At 43.8% G+C, this 27,319-nt stretch overlaps 1 protein-coding gene across 1 annotated transcript; it reads right to left on the reverse strand.

The window, feature by feature from the left end:
* Nucleotides 1-4,538: 4,538 nt before the first annotated feature.
* On the reverse strand, nucleotides 4,539-23,847 carry LOC131418593 (signal-regulatory protein beta-1-like). The gene is made up of 6 exons (XM_058563056.1): nucleotides 23,698-23,847; nucleotides 15,052-15,405; nucleotides 13,049-13,369; nucleotides 12,137-12,466; nucleotides 6,624-6,732; nucleotides 4,539-5,990 (listed from the first exon to the last, which is right to left on the reverse strand). The coding sequence occupies exons 1-5, from the start codon at nucleotides 23,768-23,770 to the stop codon at nucleotides 6,626-6,628; spliced, it is 1,185 nt and encodes a 394-aa protein (XP_058419039.1). The 5' UTR covers nucleotides 23,771-23,847; the 3' UTR covers nucleotides 4,539-5,990; nucleotides 6,624-6,625.
* Nucleotides 23,848-27,319: the final 3,472 nt, after the last annotated feature.

Here is a 27,319-nt window from a genome sequence, read left to right on the forward strand (position 1 = left end):
CTGCAGAGGAATTGTGTTTGCCTGGGAAAGGGGTTAGAGTTTTGGAGATGGTGATGTTTTGTGCTTTAGAGGATAGAGGGGCATACAGGGAAGGTGGGCCTTGGAGAACTCTCTCCAAAAGAGAAAGCAACATACCTGGAAATACATCTGGTTAGATGAGGACTGCTTCTCCTCTCTGTGCTGGGTCAGGGGCCAGCTTTAGAAGAAGGAGGTGGAGGGGCAGAAGAAACACTCTCAGAGAGAGAGAGGAACCAGAATGTTTACCTCCTTCTATTTCACCTCTGCAATGGACTGTAGCCAAGCACAAATGTTGTGTAAAGGACTTCAGCCCACACTCAGCTAGTGACTCTAATGTCCAAGCCTCCAGAACCTGGCACTGACTGCTATAGCCGTTTCCCCATTGCTTCCTTGCGACCTCTGCCTCCTCCTCAGAGACCAACTGGATGTCAAGATACAATCTAGGTTCAAATCTTAAATCCATTCCCTGATAGCTTAGTAACCTTGAGCCTAACATGCAGACCCATATATCCTTTGATCTTGAAATACTCATTTGTAGGCTTCAAATATTCAAAACTGAGTTCATAATCTGCACTCAAACATTCTCTTCTCCCACCCCACCCTATTCAGTATGTGGCACATCCTCTGCCCATGGGGTGAAACCAAGAAGGGACCCATGTTCTACACCCTCACTCATCCACCCATATCTATCTCCTACCAGACCCTGTTGGGTTTACCTCCATAATACCTCTTGAATCTCTTTCTCCATCTCCATCATCATCACTTGCCTGAATGAAAATAATTGCCTCTTAACTATGCTACCTCCATCTTCTCTTGCTCCTGTAATCTCTACCTCCTACTTCACCCAGAGCGTTCTTTGACAACACAGATCTGATTATACACCTTGCTTGCAGAACACTTGTGGATTCTCATCTGTCTTAGTGTAGTACGACCATATCGTCTATGATATATGGTACTGTAAACAATCCCTCCTTCCCTGACTGGTTGGCCCCTAGAAACCAAGGGATATCCACTTCTTCCAGTACTCAACACAGCCTCTTTGTCCCAGGTTGGATTCCTTGGGAAACAGACTCTGAGATGAAGACTAACAAGCAAATCATTTTTCAGCGAGTACACTTAAGATGAATATCTGTGGAAGGCAGGAGAAGGAAGCAGGATTGGATATAAGGAGAAGTTGAGCTGCAATGAAGTCTCAATGAAGACCTCAGCTTTCCCCCCATGGAGTTAGGGTGCTAGAATATTCCTTCAGCATGTCCTGAGCTGGAGTGAGAGGGATGGGCCTTTATATCATCATGTTGATGAGTCATTGGATGTGGCATGTTATCCGGCATGACCCTGGGCTAGGAGGCTCTCCTCAGCTGAGTTAATTCCAAAGAGGGATGACAGCTGAGGGCTATCTTCTCCAGCCTGGTGCATCACAGCATCCACCAGCCTCTTCAGAACGTCTTGCACTTGGGAATCCTTGGACTCAGGACAGGTATTAACTCCCCCACCGTTAGATCCTCAAAGCTACTTCATGTCACCCAGCTATCCAAAGTTCTTTGACCTCACTTGAACTGACCTGGGCTTTACTAATTGGAGAAGTTTAAGACGAATATCATGGGGGACTGAGAAGCAGCTTCCTCTGGGATCTCTGAGTTCCTGGGTCTGGGGTGAGCTCTGGCAGAGGACCGAGGAAGGAAGAGAAGGAAGCTCAGACCTGGGAAGTGAGATGAAACTTGGGTATATTAACATAGAAGTCTCCCCAGCACACATTCCTTGTGTTGTTCCCCTAGAGGGTGCAAGAAGCAGAGATCCAGCTGAGGAGAACATGTTGGCTTTTTTAATAGATTTATTCTTTTTAGGAATTTTAGATTTAAATTTAGCAATTTTAGATTTAGATTTAGAAAAAGTAAGATGACAATACAGAGAGTTCCATGTACTGCTGCACACAGGTTCCCCTACTATTAACATCTTATATTAGTGTGGTACATATGTTTCAATCAATGAACCTATATTGGCACATTATTATTAACCAAAGTGCATAGTTTATCCATATTTTGTTTTAGCTGAGGTGCTATAACAAAATGCTCTAAACAGTAGAAATTTATATCTCTCAGTGCTGGAGGCTAGAAGTCCAAAATCAAGATGTCAGCATGGATGGATGAGGGCCCTCCTCTGCTCACAGATTTCTCATGGTGTCCTCACAAGGTGGAAGGGGCTAGGAATCCCTGTGGGGTCTCTTTTATAAGAGCACTTGGCCCATTGATGAGGATGGAGCCCTCATGATCTAATCACCTTCCAAAAGCCTTACCTTCTGACATGATCACATTAGGATTTAGGATTCTAACGTGAATTTCATGGTGACAGAAACATTCAGACCATTGCATAATCCAATTTTGTTTTCTGTCTCAAATTGTTCCATCTTTGGCCTTCGAGAGCTCATTCATTTGCTCATGCATCACTTTGATGTACTCCCATCAGGGTGGTATGTTTTTATCTGGTACTTCCTTATTTTCTAGATGATGTTGAATTTTGTTTGTTTATTTATTTTTTTTGGTGAGGAAGATTAGCCCTGAGCTAACTTCTGATGCCAATCTTCCTCTTTTTGCTGAGGAAGATTAGCCTGGAGCTGACATCCGTGCCCATCTTCCTCTACTTTATATGTGGGACGCTCGCCACAGCGTGGCTTGATAAGCGGTGCATAGGTCCATGCCTGGGATCTGAATCTGTGAACCCCAGGCTGCCTAAGTGGAGCACCTGAACTTAACCACTATGCCACCAGGCTGCCCACAAGATGATGTTGAATTTTTGACGGGACTTTTTAAACACAAAGAAGGGAGGATAGTCTTTAACAAAAGAGCTTCAGAAGAGAAAAATCAGATAGTCAAATGAAGAGAAACTTTATTTTGAAACCCAACATCTAGTAGAAACTAATATCCTCAATGAAGTATTCATTCATTTATTTTTTTAAAAATGTGATGATCTACTATACAGCAGTCACTGTTCTGACATCTGAGGATGCAGATAGTCCCTTCTCTGTTAGAACTGACATCCTATTTGAGGAAGAGACACACAACACAGGCATGGTTCACTTTGCATGGTGCTGATATGCATGAATTTCAGTTAGCACAGCTCAATTAAATAACACCAGTCCCCATCACATGGTTCAAATTCCAGTGACCACAGTAAATTTACTGTGAGCAATTGCATAAGTAAAAACTTTGTTGCTCACTCTGCTTCAGTCCACAAATCACCATGTAACTAACAGATACTCATTATGGTCAGTAACCAATCACGTGACTTCTTTCAAAGTTTGAACTGATTGATCACTGTGACTTTGTTACTCAGTTTATGCACATACAAAAAAGCATGTAGTTGTGTTGTCTCATTATTTCCCAGTGATGAACCCACATGACATTTTACAAAAATGAGTTATTGCAAAAGGGAATGGGCAACAGAGATGAAAGTGCAATGGAGAAACGATAAGCGATCAAGCTGGAAGTGAAATTCAAATAGAATGTAAGTGGAGTCATAGAAGAAACAGCTGAGTGGGAATGTTGACACTGGTGCTGTTAGAAATATTCCAGATGTGCAGCTACGGGAACTGAGTGATGGCAAACCTACCACATAAGTGAGGAAAGTGGTGGTGAGGAAAAGGGCGAAAATGTCCCAGAGGCAGTGACACCAGCAAACACTTCAAATTAAATGAAGTTTTGATAAGATTTCACAACATTCAGAGCACAAGGGATAAAAATGTTGGAAGCTGTTCGAAATTTAGAAAGGAGTATGATGTAGGGACAGAGATTGGATTGGTGGTTACCAGAGGGGAAGGGGGAAGGGAGGAGGGTGAAAGGGATAATTCGGTACATGTGTGTGGTGATGGGTTGTAATTAGTATTTTGGTGGTGAACATGATGTAATCTATGCAGAAATAGAAGTACAATGATGTACACCTGAAACTTTTACAATGTTATAAACCAATGTTACTGCAATAAACAAAAAATTAAAAATAAATAATTAAAAAAAAATAAACCCAACTTCCTCAACACCCAAACCTGCTGTGTGGACCTTAAGAATCCTACCAATAAAGACACAAATCACATCGAGTGAAAAAAAAAAAAGGAAAGGAGTATGATGATTCACCAAGCCATAGAAAAGATGCTTGATCTGTATCATAAAATATGCAATAAGAAGAGAGCAAACACTATACAAACTGCCCTTGATAAGATTTACTAAGAAATAAAATGCTTTAATTCTCAATGTTTCTAATCTGCAAATGACAGTATACTAAGTAAATATTAGTTTTTCTATTTCCTCTACATTTAAAACTGACAGGAGCCGGCCTGGTGGCACAAGCGGTTAAGTGTGTGCTCTCCGCTGTGGCGGCCCGGGGTTCGCCAGTTCGGATCCCAGGCGTGCACCGACGTTCTGTTTGGCAAGCCATGCTGTGGCGGTGTCCCATATAAAGTGGAGGAAGATGGGCACAGAGTTAGCCCAGGGCCAGTCTTCCTCAGCAAAAAAATGAATAGGATTGGCAGATGTTAGCACAGGGCTGATCTCCTCACACACACACACACAAAAAAACTGACAGTTTCCAACGATTTGAAAAGAATTTTAAAGGTCACAGCACAATCATTATTAATCTCACTGATTATTGAGATCACCTTCCATGGTTTCAGTTTGCACACTCACTATTACACTCCTGCACTACCATGCAAAGTGAGCACTTCCTATATTTAGTATGTCAGGTGACAATAAGTGCTGAGGAAACAAATTAATCAGGTCAAGAGGAGGTGGCATGCCAGGTGAGAGAGGTATATTCTATGTAGGGTGGTTTATGGAAGGTGCCTTTATAGAGTGACATTTGAGCAGAGACTTGAAAGAAGGGAGAGAGTGAACTATGCAGATATGTTGCGGGAAGAAGCAGAGGAGTGATAGGATTTCACTTCCATTTCCAAAGAACCACTGTGGTTGAAACAGGAAAGCCAGTTAGAGACTCTAGCAATGGTCCAGGAAGAGATGATGGTGGCTGGGACCAGGGAGTAGTGGTGGGTGTGAGAAGTGTGCAGATTATGGATATAACTCAGTGCCGAGCAGGAAAGACTTGGACAGGCTCATGAGAGCTGACTGCCACATTTTCAGGAATTTTGCAAGCGGGCTGTTAACCTGTTGGTAGCTTAAAATTGGCCTCATTGAGAGTGTTTACACCACAGAAATTGGCAGGCACTACAAATTAGGCTTTGTTTTTTTTATATTGGAGAATCAATTGTTAAACATTTGCAATCTCACCATTGAACATAAGCATGTTGAAGGCAGAACTTAATATGAGATATAAGAGAAAGAGAAATCAAAGATGACCCAAGGCTTTTGGGCTGACAGAATGTGTACCATGAGCAACAGGATTGAGAAGGATGCATGATAATAGAAGAACTAGTGCTTTCATGACAGGGAGATTAAGAGAAACTTCTTTCTGGGTTTGAGGAGCAGGACATTTAGGCAAAGAGGAAGGAGAACAATTTTTCTTCTTAAAATCAGAATAGGAGTTCATTAATACTCAAGAGTCAATAGAGCAACTCAACAAGGCTGGGGAGTTGGGGGTAGACAGGAATCCAGAAGACAGAATAACTCTTGATGCATGAAGATGAGTGTGTACTTCATGGCCAAGTCCCAAGGCAATCGATGAGAGATATCCTAATGTGTGTAGATTTGACTGGTTTCTCACCTTCTAGGAAGATGTCATGAGTCAGTCCCAGAGCTAGGTCCCATGTCCCCTGCTCAGGACCATGTATGAAGACCCAGCTCTGGGGGCATCAAGGACTGGGAGAAGGAGCAGCAGGAATGTGTGAGCAGCCAGGTGTCTGGGGAGGGGAGGCTCTTGGAACAGAGTCATGGAAGCTTCTGGTAGGATCCTTCTCTGAGGCTGTGCCCCTCACAGAGTGAAGGGAGCAGCAGAGATTGGGGGTGGCACACAGCAGGGAAGGAAGGAAGGAGCTGTGGGAAACATATGCACATTTAATTATCTGCTCATCATTACAGAAATGTTCCCTGTGTGCCTCCTATGTGCCCTGTGCTGTTCTCCCCCTGAAATGACTGTCGTGAGATGACAGGTTGATCCTGTGATAGGACTCTGTCACCTCAGCCTTCCTCCCCAAGTCCTGATCCCCTCCCCATCCCTTCCACTCTGTCACTCAGAGGGTCAGAGCAGAAACAGCCCTCAGATCAGCATCAAGGACTTCTCAGTATTACTCTAAAATGTGGGTTCCTTTAGCCCCATGGAGCCCAAGCATTCAAATAATCCAGAGATGGTCTCCAAGGGAACCACCCACTCAGCTGACTCTCATCCAGCCCCCTTCTGCCCACTTCCACCACAGAACCCATAGGACTCTGTGCATACCCTTTGAAAACCCTTGATCCAGCCCTCCTGCTGCAGGACCCCACACAGTTCCTGGGATGGAGAACCTCTGAGAGGGATCCACAATACCCCTGAGCATATTGAGGGAGGTGTGTCACCTTCTCTTAACTCCATGTGGGCCCTGACCCTGTGTGAACTTTGGATGGTCTCTGTTACTGATGTTGCCCCTTATGGGACAGACCTTGTCCTGCCCTCCCTGCCCCACAACTTACAGTCAGGCCCTCCACTTCCTGTGGACGTAGATGGCAGAGACTCCGATGGCCAGCAGCAGCTTTGTGCTTAGGACGAGGACTACCAGAGGGACAGTAGACAGCTCTTCACCTGAAAATCAAGGGACAGGAGGAGCCATTAGAGGGGCCACACAGGAGCCTTCACTTACTCCATCGGAGGCTACCTGCGCCATCAACATTCTGAAGCTTTTGAATCTGCATCCTGCCCTGTGCTCAAATTTGAGGCAGAAATTTGGGTTAAGATGTTCCTCATTCTCACTCTTCCTCATCTCAGGCTGCCTGGATTGTCCTCCTGGAGGGGAGGGTGGAGAATGGGTACTCAGTGATCTGTAAGTGTGGTGCCTGGTTTACTTACTTGATCCTCATACCTCTATGGAGCAGGTATTATTATCTTCATTCTGATGAGGAAACTGAGGCTCAGAGACTTTAGGGAGGCTCACAAAATTAGTGGGATTCAATCCTAGGGAAATCCATCATTGCTGTCTGCAGAATGACCCAGAGACTTTGCCTCTTGGACCAAGACATGTACAAACTGTCAGAGTCATAGGAATGAATGCCCACACAGCATGCAAGTGGAGTGAGGACAGGTTTCACGGTCAGTGGGAGAGAAGCAAGGCTGCCCTCGTTCACAGCAGGGGCGAGGTTGGATGACCCCATGTTGTCAGGAGCTGAGGGAGTCCTCAGGGTGACCTGACCTCATGAGACCTGCTGTCTGGAGAACAGCCTGGTGAGTCTAGGAAATGGAATCTCATGCTTGGAGAGGCTTCAAACAGCATCTGGCCCACCTTGACCCCAGGACGAGTGTACGCTAAAATCTTTCTGTTAGCCTCAGAAAATTGTATCTGAGGAAGTACAGTTGGGTTCTTTGCGTTTTTACAATGAGCAGTGTTTGCTTTTAAAACTAAATAAATAAATATATTAAAATAGTTTTTTATAAATGAATTTATCCTTAAAGAAGGAGAGGAGACCTCACCCTCTTTTGCTCCTGGGGTCCTGGAGGATGACAGTTCTCATTGAGCAGCTCTCTGGGACTTTCTCTCAGGTGAAGAGAGCTGTGTTGTCAAGTTTGCACCTCCTGCTGTCGGCAGCTCGCATCAGAGGACTGGCTAAACTGGAGTGCAGGGGCTCAGCCCTCTCCCCTCCACTGAAAACAGCTCTGAAAGACCACCCTGGCTCCACAGCTCTATGAGAGCACGAGTCTGTATTGTGCCTGGATTGAAGGTCACCAGCTCCCTGTCCCAGTCCTGCTCTCACCCCCACAGGCCTGTTGACCCTGGCCGCACTCCACAATAAGCTTCCACATTCTCATGTCCATTTCAGAGTCTGCTTCTGAGCATAACTGACCTATGGGAGTTCATCTGGGAGTGGTCTGGAAATGCAAATTTGGAATTGTATCACTGGACTCGCTGACCAACAGGACCCTAGCACTGTCGGGAGGTGGAACAGGGGAGGCCCTCACTTCTCCTAGTGGAGCGAGTGTTCAAACTTCACCAGCGGTGAACTGGGAGGGTGTAACCAGAGCAAGAGAACACATTGGCGTCCGGCATTTGAAATTGAGTTGGGAAATGGTAATTATAAGGACTGTGGAATTAGATGGCTGTTGTTGGGGCATCGAACCTTCAGAGAAAGACCAAAGTAAGAGAGTAAGAAAAGTAAGAGAGATTAATCACAAGTGAAAGGTCAAGTGTGAAAGCCAGAGGACTTCCTAGCATCGTTGCAGAGTCTTATCCCCCAGAGCCAGAAGGCAGAAGAACTGAGGATGGGCCCAGGACATCATTATATGGGCAGAGCTACAGAGGAGGTTGAATTCTCAACTGCAGTGGGCCTGTCTGCCAGAACAGGGCCCTGATGGGGATGTATGGGACCCTCAGATGTGGGACAGGGACACATGGGCCAAAGCACTCAGGAATATTCAGTGACTTCTGGGTGCCGAGGACAATGGCAGCAGCACAGCTCCTTGTCTCCAAAAATGACCTCTCCAACCACAAGAAAACACAAAACAAAGAAAGTAAATTCTACACAAAACTGGCTCCCAGTATTAGTTGAGTAGAAAATGCTAAAACTGCGAAATAACTGAATCAAAGAGAAAAATCACCAAACCCTGGTGCACCATCTCTCACAAGGCTGCCATCCCAGCCTCACCCAGCCACCAGGAAAAGTGACCAGGGGAGCTGGAAGGTGAACCTGAGAATTATTTAGAATCCCACCATCAATAGTAAATCCACATTAAATTTGAGAATACTGAAAAAGTGTCTGTCTTGCAGGTTAGAGAACAGAAGGGGTTTCAAAGTATGCCTAATTGAAACGGGTTGGCACAGACTCCTCAGAGTCTGTGAACATGTTACTTAAATGGCAAAAGACACTAGCCTTGGTGATGAAGTTAAGGATCTCGAGATGGGGACATCATCTTGGGTTATCTGAATGGAGCCTGTGTAATCACAAAGAGCCTTGTAAGCGAAAGAAGGAGGCAGGAGAATCAGAGAAGGAGATGTGAGGACAGAGTCAGAGGTGAGAGTGAGGTGGGGCCCTTAGCCAAGGAATGTGGGCAGCCTCTAGGAGCCGGAAAAGACAAGGACACGGATTGGCCCCTAGAGTTTCCAGAAGGATCGCAGCCCTGCCACCCACTGTGGACCTCTGACCTCTAGAGCTGTAACGTAATAAAATTGTGTTCTTTAAAGCCACAGAAAGTGTGGTAAATTTTTACAGCAGCAATAGGAACCTAATACAAGACGGCTGGGACATTTCAAAAGGACCGATGTGGCAAAAGGGGTGGCCTCAGTTTAAAGTGCATAACTTCTGAGGCAAAAAGGCAGAAAAGAAGGAGCAAGTGCTGTTTGGCAATTGAGTGGTGAAGAGAAAAAGGAAACGGGGTAGGGAAATTTAAGATCCTGAAAGAAAAAGAGAACCAAAAAACTGAGAGGCCTCAGAACATTTGTCTCACTGTCAAAACCAACCAACCAACCCAAACTCCATTAACACACCTGGATTATGCTGTGCTGAGAGAAGAGAGGGCCATTAAGCCAGGAATATTGTAAAACACCCAGATATCATTAAAATGAACACAAAGACGTGCATTCTCACGCTAGACCCACTAGACCCAGGACTGCAGTGGCTGGAGCCCTCAGACGCCCAGGGCAGGCTGGACATCCTGCTGCAGCAGGGTCATAGAGGCATCTTGCACTTTGCTCCAGCCCGCCCACACGGACAACACAAAAACCGTTTCCAGACTCAGTACACTAGCGAGCATGCTCGGTCAGGCACACTGAGAGCACCCAGAAGTAACAGCCCTGGTCTGAGCCCGGGGGAAGATGGAGACTGAGGAGCAAACCCAGGCTGGTCCAGACAGGATGGTGTGGACCCACCTCTCCCCGCTCTCCCCTTTCAGTACAATCTGACCCCTAGAAACAACGCGAGGTACAAGCACAGGAGGACACTGACAGGAGGACGAGGAAGCAGACTGGCTGGGCCCTGAGGACTGGAGTGAGAACACAGCGGCCAGGGGTCAAGATCCCACTCTCCTGACTGCCCAGCCCAGGAGGAGACCAGGATGGCATTAGAGAAAAGAGAAGCATAAAACCAATCATCTGAGCTCCTACCTCAGGAAACTAGAAAAAGAGGAGCAAAATAAACCCAAAGCAGAAGGAAGGATGGAAATAGTAAAGAAAAGAGGAGAAAAATCAATGAAATTGAAAACAGAGAAACAGTAGAGAAAAATCCCTGCAACAAAACACAGGTTCGTTGGAAAGATCAATAACATTGAAAAACTTCTAGCAAGACTGACAATAAAAAAAGGAGGAATGACACATTTCCAAAATCAGGAATGAAAGAGGGGATATCACTACAGACCCTGCAGATGTCAGGCGGATAATAAGGGGAGATTGTGAGCAATGCTACAGATAGATTTGAGAACTTAGAGAAAATGGACCATATTCCTCAAAAAGCATAATCTGCCACAATTTACTCTATATGAAATGAATAATTTGAATAGCCCTAAACTATTACGGAAATCGAACTCATAATTTAAATATTCATGAAAAAGAATTCTTGACACCCTGATGGTTGCACAGGAATATTCTACCAAGCATTTATGGATGAATTAAAACCACTTTGGTGCAAAAAAACAGCTATAAAAGAAATCTGGGAAAATGTAAATGTATACTCCATTTTAGAAGGTATTTGGGAATTATTGTTAATTTTATTAAGTGTCTAATGGTATTGGTTTTGTAGAAAACCAATGTCCTTAATCACAGACTACACAATAGTGGACTCCATTTGCACCTGGATGTGCATACTTGACCAAGTTATTAGTGGACACAGTTATGCAGCTTCTGTTTGTCTCTTGTTTTAAGGGAAGTTGTCTTCATTTTCCCATTTTTACTCTTCCAGCAGACAGGGTCGTGGACACTTGGTGTCCCAGGGTTGACCCAGCAGATGAGGACAACACCGCAGGGCAGATGGAAGGAACATGGGCCTTTGAAAGTTCTTCTGGACTCCTGGAAACCTGACTGTATTCCCTTCTGATGTTACGTGAGAGAGAAATGAGACATATTTTGTTCATAGAAAGGGGGACTTTGTAGGTCCCTGGCACAATGTCCAGCAGAGGAGGAATGTGTCTCTAATTAGCATGTTTTTCCTGTACAGGCTGGTGGTCCCTGTCCTCAGGGACTCAGATTTACCTTGATTAATTTAGCCCAATCACGTGGTCTAACAGCAAAAAGTCTTCAAAACATAACTCACCATTGCTCCTCAAGTCTCACCGGTAACACTCCAAACACACAGGGTAGTTGAAGCAGGAAAAGAGATCACAGAGGAACTGGAATTTGCATATAGTGAATGTGCAATGAGTGGTTGTGATTATTGCTGGTCCATTGTCAGAAATCAAGGAACAAAGGAGGCTCCTGTTGTGACCACTCAGGGTCACCCAGGTGTCTGGTCTAAACTCAAACCTCAAGTACTCAGGGCTCCCTTCTGAGAATTTCAGAGTAGTTAGCAGGTGCAGGTGTCTGCTGGGTGACATTACTGATGTGGATGGAAAAGTCCAGGATGGAATAGAGACTAGGCAGAGGTTAGAGAGAGCAAGGAGGAGAGAGATGGGCTGACGTGGATGGTGAACGTAGTCATTGTTAGGAAGGAATAGAGACTAGGCAGAGGTTCAAAGAACAAGGAAGAGGGAGGTGGGTTGATGTGGATGGTGACATAATCATTGTTAGGTAGAGAAAGCAAGAGGCGGATGCTATGAAAAGGATGAGCTCCCTCCTTCCCTTCTTCTTTCTTTAACATATATTTAAGTCAACAGATCTATACAGATATGCACCAAACTCTTACCAGTGGTGACTCTTGGAGTGTTTGACTTGGGAGAGGGGAGCTCACTTCCAAGTTGTGCTTTATATTTATAAACTTCTAGATTATTCTATAATATGCATTAATGACTAATTTTAATATCTAAAAAGGATAAAATTTTAAAAGAGCCAGCTCAGTTGGAGTCGAGGCCTCACCAGGTGTTCCACCTGTGTCCCGCTCCTTCTGGTGGGCAGAGGCCTCCAGGGTATGGTGTTTGGTGACCGCCGGCTGCCCGTCATGCTCCACCTGGCAGGTGAGCACCACATCCTCCCTGTGGGCACAAGAGTTCACCAGGAGCCAGCTCATCCAGTTAAAGGTGCCATCCTTGTTCTCTATGAGTGTTGAGGCCATTTCTGTTCGGGACACGTTTCCATTCTCCAACCAGGTCAGCTTTAGGTGCCGGGGGTAGAACTTGTTCGCCTGGCAGGTGACGTTCACCAGGTTCCCTGCCGTGGGCTGTTGGGAAACCTCCAAGGTGGGTGGAACTGAAACAGCACAGGACAGAAGCTCTGACCTTATGCAACAGACAGATCAAGAGGAGGGCTCGGTAACTTAGCTCCCATCACAGATGGGAATCACCAGGACAGTGCTAGGCGTGCAGCAGGCACTCAAACACTGAGGGTACTCTCTGCATATGAATAGATCACAAACCACAGTGCCAGGCACACAGTAGGTGCTCAGGGACTGGTAGCTCCTATTAGGGTCATAATGAGTGAAATCAAGAAGCACAGCCCCTGGCATACAGTGGGAGCATAGTAACTGTAGCAAAATAAATGAAATCACCAAGCAGGTAGGCTCTGGGCTTAGAGTAGGTGCTCAGTAACTGGAGCTGCTATGGGTAAAGTAGAAGACACGACCTAGCACAGAGCTCGGCACATGGCAGGTGTTCACCTGGCAGCTACCATTAGAACAGGTGAGTGACCCACACATCCAGGTGCCTGGTGATTGGGAAGGACAGTCAGGAATTAGATTCCAGGAAATTCAGGCCTCAAGCCAACGGCAGGGGGAGGAGCGGGCTTGGGGCATGGGGGCAGGTGTGGGCTTGGGCTGGGCTGAGGGGCATCTACCTCGGAGGGTCTCAGACAAGTTGGCCGTCCCACGAAGCGGAGGGCCCCCCTGCAGCGTGACGTGGGCCACCTCGCAGATGACCTGGGAGCGAACGTCCCCTGGGGCCAGCACCACCTTGGCTGTGCTGGAGACGCTGTAGGAAACGCCATCTCCCTCTGGGTCGATGTTGGTCTGGGAGGCTGGGAGCTCATTCCCATTTTTGAACCACTTCAGGGTGATGTTTCTGGGGGAGAAGCCGTGGGACTCGCAGGTGAAGCTCACTCTCTGGTCAGGTGCGGCCCTCGCCGTGGGGCCCGATACCACGGGGGGAGAGGGTTTGGCTACAAAAGGATCATTTATAAAAAATAAACATGATCATGATTATCATCACTTACTATAGGCGAGTGACACTGTTAAGAACCTTCAACATATTATTTTTTAATCCTTCTAATAGTGCTGGGAGGGCGGGTCATCATGCTAACCTTACAGAAGAGGACACACAGGTTCCCAGAGGTGAACTCTCAGGAAGGGGAACGGTTGTCTGGATACTCAATTTCTGCCCTGTCTAGGAGGGAAATTTGTCAATATCCAACAAATTAAAATACACACACGCACTGACGTAGCAATGCCACCTCCAGTGGGCATCTCCCACTTGAGTAGAGTGGTGCAGCGCTGGTCTAATATCCCAAGGTTAGGAACAACTTTGTATCCATCAATGGAAGACTGTAGATTGAAGGGTCCTGTCTCCATATGATGGGCGTTAGACAGCTGTGGAAACAACGCGCAGCTCTTGGTACTGATATGGAACGCTTGAATGGGGATGATGCGGTTGAAGGTGTGGAGAGGTTCCCAATCTCCTCAGGCCTCGGGGTCTGAATGCAAGGGGCTTCGGAACCTTTGGGAAACGGATGAAAAGGAGAAATGCTGGCTCTCTCTTCAATGGTTTGATGTAACAAGCTTTTATCCAGCACAAATGATGGGCCAGGCTCTTTCAGGGAAGGAGTGTCCAAGGTTGAGGCAGGACAGAGCCTGCCTGGAATCAGATCTGGGTTCTGGAATGATCCCCTCACTCACTGGCCATGTGACCTTGGGCACGTGGCCCAGCTCCCCATCTGTACATGGGGCATGGGGCTGGATGGGCCTAAAGGTCCTTCGTGCACTGACTTTTCAGGATTCAGTATCCTGGTCCTCTGGCAGAAAATCCTAAATGAGCATCTTTGCTGCCTCAACAGGGAACCCCTAAATCGCCTACATGAGGAACCTCTTCCCTGGGTGAGGGACATTCTGAGATGGCCCAGCTCTGCCGGGAGCCTTCAGTGACTCTGTGAGTTCGTCCTTGCATCACACAAGGGTTTTCTGGACACACAGCAAACACCCAATCTCTGTGTGTCTCCTCCAGCCGGGCTGTCAGAGTAAACAGAGAGTCTGGGCCTCTTAGGGATTCCTCTCAGTGTGATGTTTCTGAGGATGAGATGAAGAAACACACGTTCTCCCTCCCTGCCCTGCCTGGATTTCTCCTCACAGGAAGGGAAGAGGACGTGAGCTTCCTGGGAGAAGAGCCTTTGCCTGCTGTGTCCACTGCTGCTTCCATAGCACCCAGAGCAGAGCCTGGCATACAGTAGGTGCTCAGTAAGTGCTGAGTAAAGGAAGACTCGGCCACATTGAGGGGCACTCTCTGGGGGCAGGGGCGAGGTCTGGCCCTGTGACTGGGCGAGTCACTCAGACTTTCAGTTCCCTCTTCCCTGGAACAAAGGGCTGGACGGGATGGAAAAGGCAAGGGCTTTAGAGCCAGGCAGATGAGGGTTCAGACACTTCCCCCATTTACCAGCTGTGGGGCCTTGAGCAACTAGCACGACCTCTGCAGGCCTCAACTTCCCTGATCTGTGGAAGGGGGTGAAATCAGATCATGAACATAAGCACCCACTGCCACACCTGATTCTTGCTGTTGCTGAAAGAATGGAGGGCGTTATTATTGACTTGCTGTCACACACCAGGGGACAAAGGAGGCCCACGCTGTACTCACCACTCACAGTGAGCTGGGTCCCTGGTCCAGACTTAAACTCCACGTCATCAGGGCTCCCTTTCTGGAACTTCACACAGTAGTAAATACCAGTGTCTGCTGGGGTGATGTTACTGATGCGGATGGAATAGTCCATGCTGTTTCTCTTTGTGGTGTCTGCAACATTTGTTACTCGGGGGAAGTGGCCTCCTTTGAAACTGTAGATTAACTCCCGGCCTGGCCCTGTCCCCCTGAACCACTGGACGTGCCCCACAGGGAGCAGGGAGGTCAGGGTGCAGCGCAGAGTGGCCGTCTCTCCAGCTGCAACAGACACTGACTTCTCAGGCTGAATCACCTGCAGCTCCTCACCTGCTGCTCCTGGAGGAAAACAAATCCATTATTTATTCACCCCTATGTGATCTTGTAGCTTTTCTCAAGTGTTTATCAACAACAGCTTTCACTGACCGGGTGCACAGCACGAGTGGGCCTTGAGCTCAGCACATTGCATACCTTCACAAGAAGCCTGCAATATGAGACCCTAGTACAAATGGTGAACTGAGGCACAGAGAGGTTAAGAGATGTGGCAGAGAGTGGGTTTGAGTGCCTGTGCCCTCTCTGGGGGTTCCATGCTTTGCCAAATATCTCTGGCTGTCCACTTTCTAGCCTCAGGGAGTGTTGCATTTCTGGACCTTTGCATTGGGTAGGACCATGAGATGTTTTTAGACCATGAGTTGTGAGCAAGAGTGATGAAGGAATTTAGTGGATATGCATCGAACTACAAGAACCTCTATGCATCAACTTCCCTCTTATGCAGAGATCCACATGCTCAGGATGGGTCTGCTCCATCAACCTGGATACTTGAGTGACACTGATGGGCAGAGCTCCCAACACAGAATGAAGATATAGTTTAATTAAGAAGTAAAACATTCTTTCAAGTACCTGGGATTTTTTTATCCATAGCATAATCATGTGGCATTAGTGTCCTAATCCTGCTGTAACCAATTACCAAAAACTTAGTGGCTTAAAACAATAGAAATTTTTATCTTATAGTTCTGGAGGTCAGAAGTCCACAACTGGTGTTGCTGGGATAAAATCAAGGTGTCAGTCAAGCCACATTTCTTCTGGAGGCTCTCTTCCCTGCCTTCTAAGTCCCAGCGGCTACACATATTCCTTTTCTCATGCTTCCAGTCTTCCTATCACTCCAACCTCATGCTTCCATTATCACTTGTACTTCTCTACCTTTGACTTTCCTGCCTCCTTCTTCTGAGGACCCTTATGATATCACTGGGCTCACCTTGATAATCTAGGATAATCTTCCCATATCAACAGTCTTAATCACTTCTGCAAAATGTAAAAAAATTGCCATGAAACGTAAAATATTCACACGTGCTGAGTATTAGGAAAAGGATCACTTTGGGGGGCCATTGTTCTGCCTACCACACAGGTCTCTTCTGAATTTCAGAAACCAGTTTCCATAACAAAAATCTGTGTATATGGCATTGACACACAGGTTGAATAAGGCAACTTAGTGGAATATGGATGAAGGACTATTCAAGCAGTCCACTGGTGAAACAGTCTGAAAAATAAAACTAGAAATTAATAAGAGAAGGAGAAATGGAATATCCACAAATACAAAGAAATCAAGCAACACACTCTTAAAAAATCAATAGTCAAGGAAGAAATCACAAGAGAAATTAGAGTATACCTTGAGACAAATGAAAACAAAAATACAACATACCAAAATATCATAAATTAATAACTATATACATTAAGACATTAGACAAAGAAGAGAGAAATAAACTCAAAGATAGGAAAAGGAAGAATATAATAAAGATTAGTGCAGAGATAACTAAAATGTAAATAGAAAAACAACAGAGAAAATCAACAAAACCAAGAGAGGTTCTTCAAAAATATCAATACAATTGACAAATCTTTGGCTCGATTGACTAAGAAAAACAGAGAGAAGACCCAAATAACTAAAATCAGAATTTAAAGAACACTACCAAAATTTTGCAGAGATAAAAGAGATGATAAAACACTACTATGAACAAGTGTACACCAGTAAATTGGATAACCTAGATGAAGTGGACAAATCCCTAGAAATACACGACTTACTAAGACTGCATCATGAAGAAATAGAAAATCTGAATAGACCTTTAACTAGGAAGGAGATTAATCAATAATCAAAAATCTCCCAACAAAGAAAAGCCCAGGAGAACCAGACTTCACTGGTGAATTCTACCAAACATGTAAGAAAGAACTAACACTAATCCTCTGCAAATTCTTCCAAAAAGTTGAAGATGAAGGAAGTCTTCCTATCTTATCCAGAGTCATTCTGAGACTCATTTGAAGGCCAGCATTTTCCTAATGCCAAAGCCAGACAAATGCACTACAAGATAACACAGACCAATATCTCTCACAAAAACTGAAGCAACAACCCTCAACAAAATACTAGCAAACCAAATTCAACAGCATATTAAAAAAATTCACACCATGACCAAGTAGGATTTATTCCTGGGATGCAGGAATGGTTCAACATATAAAATTCAAACCATGTAATCTATCACATTAACAGAATGAAAAACAAAGGCCACATTATCATCTTATTTGATGCAGAAAAGCATTTGACAAAAGCCAAATTTTTTCATGATAAAAACAATCAATAAACAAGGAATAGATGGAAACTTCTACAAAATCATAAAGTCATATATGAAAAACCCACAGCTAACATCGTACTCAGAAATGGAGAAAGTCTGAAAGTTTTTCCCCTGAAAATCAGGAACAAGAAAAAGACGCTCACTTTTAGCATTTCTATTCAACACAATAGTGGAAGTTCTAGCAAAAGCAATCAGGCAAGAAAAATAAATAAAAGGCATTCAAAATAGAAAGGAAGAAGTAAAACCACCTCTGTTTGCACATGACATGATTTAATATGTAGCAACACCAAAGATTACACACAGACACACACACCTGTTAGAGCTAATAAATAAATTAAGCAAATTTGCAGGATACAAAATCAACAGGTAAAAATCAGTTGCATTTCTATACACTAGTGATGAACAATCCAGAAAGGGAATCAAGCAAACAATTCCATTTACAATAGCATCAAAAGGTATAAAATTCTTAGGAGTAAACTGAACCATGGAGAGGAAAGACTTGTACACTGAAAAGTAGAAAACATTGCTGAAAGAAATTAAAGAAGACATAAATAAAGGGAAAAACATCCCATGTTCACGATTTGGAAGACTTCATATTGTTAAGATAAATACTGAATACTACCTAAAGCAATCTACAGATTCAACACAATCTGTGTTTGGATTGGTGGTTACCAGAGGGGAGGACGGGAGGGAGTGGGGCGAGAAGGATGATTAGGCACATGTGTGTGGTGATGGACTGTAATTAGTATGTGACTGGTGAACATGATGTAATCAGTGCAGAAATAGAAGTATAATGATGTACTCCTGAAATTTATACAATGTTACAAACCAATGTTACTTCAATAAAAGCAAAAAATACAATCTCTGTCAAAATCTCAATGGCAGGGGGCCGGCCTGATGGCCCGGCCTGTAAGTGCGCACGCTCCACTTCAGCAGCCCGGGGTTCACAGATTCGGATGCTGGGCGCCCACCAACGCACTGCTTCTCAAGCCATGCTGTGGCAGGGTCCCATATAAAGTAGAGGAAGATGGGCATGGATGTTAGCCCAGGGCCATCTTCCTCAGAAAAATGAGGAGGATTGGCATCAGATGTTAGCTCTGGGCTAGTCCTCCTCACAAAAGAAAAAAAAAAAATCTCAATGGCAGAAATATTTTTTGAGGAAATAGAAAAAAGCATTATAAAACTCATATGAAATCCCAAGGGATCCCAAACAACCATTCTGAAAATGAAGAACACAGTTAGAGGACTCACACTTCCTGATTTAAGAAGTTAGTACAAATCTACAATAATCAAAGTAGTTTGGTACTGACATTACAGATATATAAACCATGGAACAGAATAGAGAGCCTAGAAATAAACCCTCATGTACATGGTCGAGTGATTTTTCAACAATGGTGCCAAGGCCATTCAATGGGGAAAAAACAGTGTTTTCAACAAATGATACTGGGAAAACTGGATATCCACACGCAAAAGACTGATGTTGGACCTTTACTTTATACTATATACACAAATGAACTCAAAATAGATGCAGGCCCCTATGTGAGAGCTTGAATTATAAAATTTTGAGGAAAAAACCACAGGTAAAAGTCTTCAAGACATTGGATTTGGCAATGATTTTTTTGGATATGACACCAAAAGTACAGGCAACAAAAGAAAAAATATGTAAATTGGACTTCATCAAAATTAAAAACTTCTGGACATCGGAGGATACTACCAAGAGAATGAAAACACAACTCACAGAATGGGAGAAAGTATTTGCAAAGCATGTATCTCATAAGGGATTGATATCCAGAATATATGAAGAACTCCTACAATTCAACAACAAATTAAGAGAAAACCCAATTAAAAATGGACAGAGGACTTGAAAGACATTTTCCCAAAGAAGCTATACAAATGGTCGGTAAACACAAGAAAAGATGCCCAACAACACTAGTCATTGGAAAAATACAAATCAAAACCACTATGAGACATTCCTCCACATTGCTTAGGGTGCCTATCATCAAAAACAAAATAAAAAACAGAAAATAAGTGTTGGCAAAATCGTGGAGAAGTTGAAACTCTTGTGCATTGCTGGTAGGAATATAAAATGGTGCAGCCACTGTGGAAAACAGTGGTGGTTTCTTAAAAAGTTAAACATAAAATTTACCATATGATCACAACAATTCCACTCTTAGGTATATATCCCAAAATATCAAAAGCTGGGACTCAGACACACATACATCAATGTCCATAGCAGCATTATTCACAACAGCCAAAAGGTAGTAGAAACAACCCGAATTTCCACCAAGAGATGAATGGATAAACAAAATGTGGTGTACAAATATTATGGAATGTTATTCAGCCCTAAAAAGCAATGACATTTTGATACATCCTCTAACATGGATGAAACTTGAAAATATTATGCTAAGTGAAATAAGCCAGATGCAAAAGGACAAATATATGATCCCACTTACATGAAGCACCTAGAATAGGCAAATTTATAGTAACAAAAGGTAGAACAGAGGTTAGCCACTGGAGGGAAGGAGGAAAGGGGACTTACTGTTTAACGGGAACAGAGTTTCTGCTTAGGATGTTGAAAAAGTTCTGGAAATGTATGGTGGTGACTGTTTCACAACGTTGTGAATGTACTTAATGCCGTTGAATTGTATCCTTAAAAATGGTTAAAATGGTACATTTTAGGTTATGTGTATTTTGCCACAATCAAAAATATGTACTAACACAAGGTGATCGCCCCATGAAGAGCTTTCGAATTGGACAAAATGGCTCAAGGAAAAAGACAAAATGTGTGGTCCCAAAGGCTGATAGATTTGAGAAACCTGCTCTTGAATGGAGAGATAGAGCCATGGGAGCAAGCATGGAAACAGCAGACTTTAAACTTGTGTTTCAAAAAGAATTGTGGGTGGTTGATTGTGTTTGGACAATGAGTTATGAGTTGAAGGGACATGAGTCACCTTTGGGCCAATCACTGAACTGCAGCTGCAAGACTTTCCAGTTCCATTTCACTGCCCCGGGGACTAGCCAGTTTCTGGACACAGAGAGAAATAGAAAATCATTCCTTCTTATCTTAAGTGTCCTAAAAAACAGGCCTGGGTTCTGGTGGCAGGGATATAAATCAGAGGAGCAGGCTGTTGTGGCGCCACAGATAAATCCTGTGTTCTTTTCTACTTCTTGTCTACTCCTCAGGGAGAAAAAATGTGCTTTACCTTTGCAGAGTGTGAGCTGGTGACCCCCACCCACTTAGCACTGTTTGTAACCAAACCTGCCTCCTAAGGAAGCACATGCTACTCCAGGGCAGGTCCTTTGGTGTGCCCAGAACATCAGGTGGTTTGGGTTTTTAAGTCTGGAGAAGAAGATTGGAACTGCTAAAAAAAAAAATGGGGAGAAATATGAATGAATCTTGGTGGGAGAAATGGAAGGAACAGAGGAGGGAGGAGAGAAGAGGGAGAAGAGAGTCGAGACCCATCTGCCATCTGTGTATCTGTAATTCTTGTATTTACTTCTCTGGCCCAGGCCTTTCCCCAGAACTCTGGACTTGTATGTCCACTGCCCACTGGACATGTTCCTTGGATGGAAATAAACATCTACAGTTAACATGACCCAAAGTGAACTTCTGAATTTCCCCCACAGCCCTCTGTGTCTCAGCTGAGACACCTTTATTCTTCCAGATGCTCAGGCCCCAAACCCTAGGAGTCTGTCCCTCTCACCCCAATCCTATGCATCAGGAAATGCTGTTGGCTCCACTCCAGCAGGCATCCAAAATCTGGCCTCTTTCTCCTGTCTCTACCAGCTACTGTCCTGGCGCGAGCCACTTCTTGTTTGCATGAAGGCAGTGACCTCTTAAATGCTCTAGTTGCTTCTATCTATGTCCTGTTGAGTCTACTCTAAATCAAATGCTAGAATAATTTAAAACTCATGTCAGATCATGTTACTTCTCTCTTCAAAACCTTGCAATGGCAGCCGTGTCACTCAGAACAAAAGCTAAAATCCTTGAACACAACAGGAAGATCCTATTCTAGGGCCTTTGCACACGCTGTTCCTTGTCAGAAGGGCTCTTCCCCATTACCCAGGGGCTTTCCACCCTCTTCTCTCTATTTGCTCAAATTTCCCTTCTCAGTGAAGCCCATCCAGACTACCCTGTTTAAAATATATCCCACCTAGAGAGTCTCCCAATTCTCTTATCCACCTATACTTTAATTCCTTCCTTATCACTTATCGCTTTCTAATACAACACGTTCTTTACTCATTTATTGTGTCTATTGTTTACTGTCATTTCCCCATTAGGTTATAAGCTTCATGAGGACAACTACTTTGTCTCTTTTATTCACCAATGTACCCCAAGTTCCTACATAAGCTCCTGGCACATAGTAGGTGTCCTATAAATATTTGTATGATGGGTAAACTGCCCAGTGTGACACCTGCCAGGGACCATGAAGTGTGTTTTAAGTGGGTAATCCCTACAGAAATTTTTCAGAAACTGACTTTCCCATGTAGACGACTTGGTGAAAAACAAAAGCAAATTGCATATAGGCAGGAAGCAGAAAAGCCCAGGAGAAGAAAACCACAAACTCTAGTCCCCACACCTCAGCATTCCCCAAACCCAGTGGCAGAAGCTGCAGAAATATCATGGGATGGAAGTCAGGAAATGGTTAAATCCATGAGCCCTAGAATTTGTTCTGAGTTCAAATCATAGCTCTACCATTGACCACTGAGTGACCCTGAACCTCTCCATGCTCCCATTTTCTTATCTGTAAGGTAGAGGTGAGAAGATTATCTACCTTGGATATAATGATCTCTTGATGAAACAGCCGTAGGCATTTCCAACAGTGTGTGGACATGGTGAGTGTTCAAGAAATTGAAGTTATTACTCATTAGATTTCCTGAGGGAGGGAGGCTTCAGCTGACGTTAGATGACAGAGACACAGATATGGGTATGGATACAGATATGGATATGGATATAATTACAGGTACAGATCATATGGGCAGGAGTCTCCGTATCTTCATCCCCTTCTCTCCACCTCACCTCTGTCCAGCGTGGAAGTGGAACTCCAAGATAGTAACAGACAAAATAGAGAAGTTTGCTTCTCTTAAGAGTTTGGGGAGGGTAAGGTGTAAATTTAGAGAGGTAGAAAGGAGGGACGTTGGCTGAGAGACAGGGAAAATTAAACATCTGTTCAACGTGCATTTCATGTAGACTGAAAATGATTTGAAGAAAAAAATAAGGAAAGTCTTTTCAAAAGTCCTATGTGTGTGTGTGTGTGCCTGTGTATGTGTGTGTGTGCACTTCCTCACACCAACTGATACACATGAACACACACATAAATACATGCATTCACAAATAGATATAAAAGTGTGGCCTAGCATGTATACAAAGTTGTTCTGAAGATTTGATGAAATTACAATACATATTAAGAACTCAGTTAAAATAATTGGCACAAGGAACCACCCAACACATCATTAACAAAGATTTGCGAGTACACACAGCGGAAGTGAAACTCTGGTGATCTCTCAGTGGCGTGATGGTGATGACTGTTCTTCTGTTTGCTTCTCTGCACTTTCTGATTTTTCTGCAATCAGCCTCCACTGAGAAGCCGAGCAGCATAGCATGGTAAAGGAATGAACTCTGGAGCTGGTTGGCCTGGACTTGAATCCCGGCTGCTCCACTGCCTTAGGTAGGTGACACTGGGCAAGTTACTCTCTCTGCCTCAGTTTCCCCATCTGTAAATTGGGGATAATGGTCCTAGCTATCACACAGGTTGCTGTGAGCATTAGAAGAGTTAATATACACAAAGTCGTCTTTGTTGCTGTTTGAAGCACCATCTGTTTCATCGCCTGTGGTGACCAGCTGCAGGTGATGGACCCACAGAGAAAACGCTCAGATCCCTGATTTCATGCTCTCAGATAATGCCCAGTCCTGGGCCATCTCTGGTAGCTCTGGGTGGTGCACCGGTGTTTACCTGGAGGCCCTAAAGGTTGCCAGACAGAGGGAGGGGTTTCTACCCCAGGGAGTGCTCACCTGTGAATCCCAGCAGTAGAGTCAGCAGCAGGCAAGGAGGAGGGGGGTGGGGCCGGAAGGCAGGGATGGGCATCCTGGAGGCCTGAGTAGCCTGCTCTGTTCCAGTGTGTGCTGGGGAGAACCCTGACTTCTGTGCTCTGTGGAGAGGAGGGAAGGCCTGCCTCCCGTGATATAAGAGGAAGCGCCTAGGACGGGGTGACATGGCTGTGACAGCAACCGGCTTCTAGATTCTAGACAGTTCCTGCTTCTAGATTGTGAAATAGGAATGAGGAAGAGAAGGCAGCTACAGTTGAGGAGTTACTCAACTTATGTTTTCAGAGAGACATGGACAGGCCTAGTAGAAATATTGCTTCCTCCTGTCAACAAAAGGAATCATTTCCTGACTTCTTTCAGGAGGGGAAGTGGGTTATATGACCAGCAATTACACTCCCAGGCATTTATTTCAGAGAAATGAAAACTGATGTCCACACAAAAACCCACGCATGAATATTTATAGTAGCTTTCTTTGTAATAGCAAGAAATGGGAAACATCCAAAATGCTCAGTAATAAGTGAATGGTTAAACAACTGTACTGCATCCATACAAGGAAATACCCCTCAGCTGGTAAGTTTCTTGAAGTCATTTTGTGGAATGCACAGAATCAATCCCATAATGTCACATATTGTATGATTCTGCTTATATAACATTCTTGAAGTTATAGAGATAGAGAACAGATTGGCATTTGCCAGAGGTTTGGTATGGTGGGGATGGGTGTCACTGTAAAGGGCCAGCACAAAGCAGACCTTTGTGGTCATGGAATTGTTCTGATTCTGATATGGTGGTGGTTACATAGACACACACATGAGAGGACCAGCATAAACAAAAGGTGGGAATGTTACAGGATTCAGCATAAACAACAATCTCATAGTCATTATAACATAGACACTGACTAGTAAGTTATCCAAAATTATAGTATAATTATATTAGGGCAATGGGGAATAGAAAGTGTGCATGTGAGGCATGAGGTCAGCAGTAAGACGATATCATATCCTCACCTTCCATAGTATGAATTCAATAAAGAATGCCTAAGACTCAGAAATCAAGAAGTAGCAATATGAGTGTGCTCTATGCAATATGGCAGTAAAATCTAAAATAATCAGTTAAAGAGTTGCAAATGGTTGCCCCTGGGAGGTGGAAGTGATGGGAGGTTAGGGAGACTCCAGTTTTCATATTAGAACCTGTAGAACTATTTGACTCTTAAACCGTGTGAGCATGTAACTTTGATAAAGGGAGAAACTAATTTTAGATTATTAGATTTATGTTATCAGAGTTACACATAAAGAGAATGTTCATACTATTAGCATTAATAAGAGAGTTTTATAAGCTTGCTGGATGTAAATTGATGTTCAAAACTCAATTATAATCCTATACGATAGTCAAAAACCACTGAAAACGTTAAATAATAATTTTAAAGATTCCATAAATCAGAAAGCATTAAAGATAACTCTAATTAGGGATGCGTAAGAACATTACAGGGGGAAAAAACCTGCAAAATTGTAAATTGCAAGTCATAAAAGAAAACCTAAATAAATAGAGGTATATCATGTCCATGAAAGGGAAAACTCAATACTGGAAAGCTGTCAGTTTACCTGAATTAATATATAAATTCAACACACTCAAATAATAATTATAAAATAGTTTTTCATAAAACTCAACAAAGTGATTCAAAAATGCATTTGGACCAAGAAGAGCCACAACAGTTTTGATCAACCAGAAGAGGTGGGAAGATTTGCCCCAAAGAGGTATGAAAACTTACGGTAAAGCAATTCTAATTAACAGCGTGTAGTTTTGACAGGGAGATAGCCAGGAAGCTCAAGGGAACAAAGACCTCATGAAAAGAACCACAGATTTATGGAAACTTGATATATGGCACAGGTGGCAGTGCAGATCAGTCAATGCTGGATAATTTATCACTGTGGAAGAAAAAAATAGGATCTCTACCACCTATAACACACAGACACACGCTCACACACTCACACACACACACACAGAGCAGAAAAATCTAACTAGATCAAAGGCATCAATGGAAAGAGCAAAATTTGATCAAAACTTGCAAACTTTTTTTGCAACAAAAACTCCCAAATGATACCAACACTGCTGCTTTGCAGACCACATTAGAGGAACAAGAGGAAATCTTCCATATGTGCCCAAAGAAACAAAGATAAGAATGTTTGTTGCAAAGTTGTCTTAACAAAACGTTAGATAAACCCTCAATATCCATCATGAGAAGAATTGATAGATTGTGGCATATTCTCACAATAGAAACCTATAGAGCAGTGGAAAAGTAATAAAATGGAGCTACATGTATCAACCTGAATAAATCCCACAAACTGTTAAGCATAAAAATTGACATAAAGTTCTAGAATACTGCATCTAGTATAACAGCAATTATATAACATTTAAAACATGCACTAATATTACATATTGCTTGAAGGTTTATACATATGTTGTAAAAGTATAAAATCATGCTTGAGAATGATAAACATCAAACTCAGGACAGTATTTTTGAAAGGAACAGAAGGAGCCAGCCCGGTGGCATAGTGGCTAAGTTCCTGCACTCCCCATCGGTGTCCCGGGGTTTGCCTGTTGGGATCCCAAGCGCAGACCAGCACACGGCTTATCAAAGCCAGGCTGTGATGGCGTCCCATATAAAATAGGGGAAAATGGGCACAGATGTTACCCCAGGGCCAGTCTTCCTCAGCAAAAAGAGGAAGATTGGCAACAGACGTTAGCTCAGGGCTAATCCTCCTCACCAAAAAAAACGAGGAACAGAAAAACATAATAGCAAAATGTTAATATCTTACAAAGATAGGATGGTAGGTCCATGGATACTTTTTATATTATTCTTTATATATTTCAGAATAGAAAAATGCTTCTTCAACTTAGTGATTTCAAGATACATATGTGTTAAAAGGAAATCATACTTCAAAAGCTCTGGATAAAAGTACAAACTGCTCTGAAAATTAAGGGTTGCTCATGATCAGGGGCAGGATGGAGACGTATTTTCTTGACATGCTTGATGCTCTTTGGGTGGAGGCAGGGCCAGCTTGCAGCTCAGTGCATCAGGGTCCAGACACCCTGAGCCCCCACGACCAAAGCCCATCCTTGACTCAGCTGCAAATATCAGAGAAGGAGCATCAGGAGGGTGTGTGGAGGGAGCATGTCCGTGGTGGAGGTGGGGATCGTAGAATCAAGGGCAGGGGTCTTGGGTAACCTCCAGGTCCTTGCAGCAGCTTCTCCTCGCTGGACTCCCTTGGGGAGGGCAGGAGGCAATGCATCACAGGGCATGCAGGAGCTGTAGGGAGAAACAGGCATTCATTCATTCATTCATTCATTTATGTATTAATTCCACAAATATTTATCGAGCACCTACTATGTTGCAGACACTCTGATTGGCCTGCGTTCATGGCGCAGATCAGAAATGAAGACCCTACTCATTACACCTCACCACCTCTTTCTGACATCTGAACTCTCTCCCACACCCACATTCATCTTTGCCACTAGTAGCACTCCCAAGTCCCTCAGATAGACTTTAGTGGTTGAGTTTAATAATACTTTCCTTATTAATTCTGAAGATATATCA

Source organism: Diceros bicornis, chromosome 19, assembly GCF_020826845.1.
Source record: "Diceros bicornis minor isolate mBicDic1 chromosome 19, mDicBic1.mat.cur, whole genome shotgun sequence".
Classification (NCBI taxonomy): Eukaryota; Metazoa; Chordata; class Mammalia; order Perissodactyla; family Rhinocerotidae; genus Diceros; species Diceros bicornis.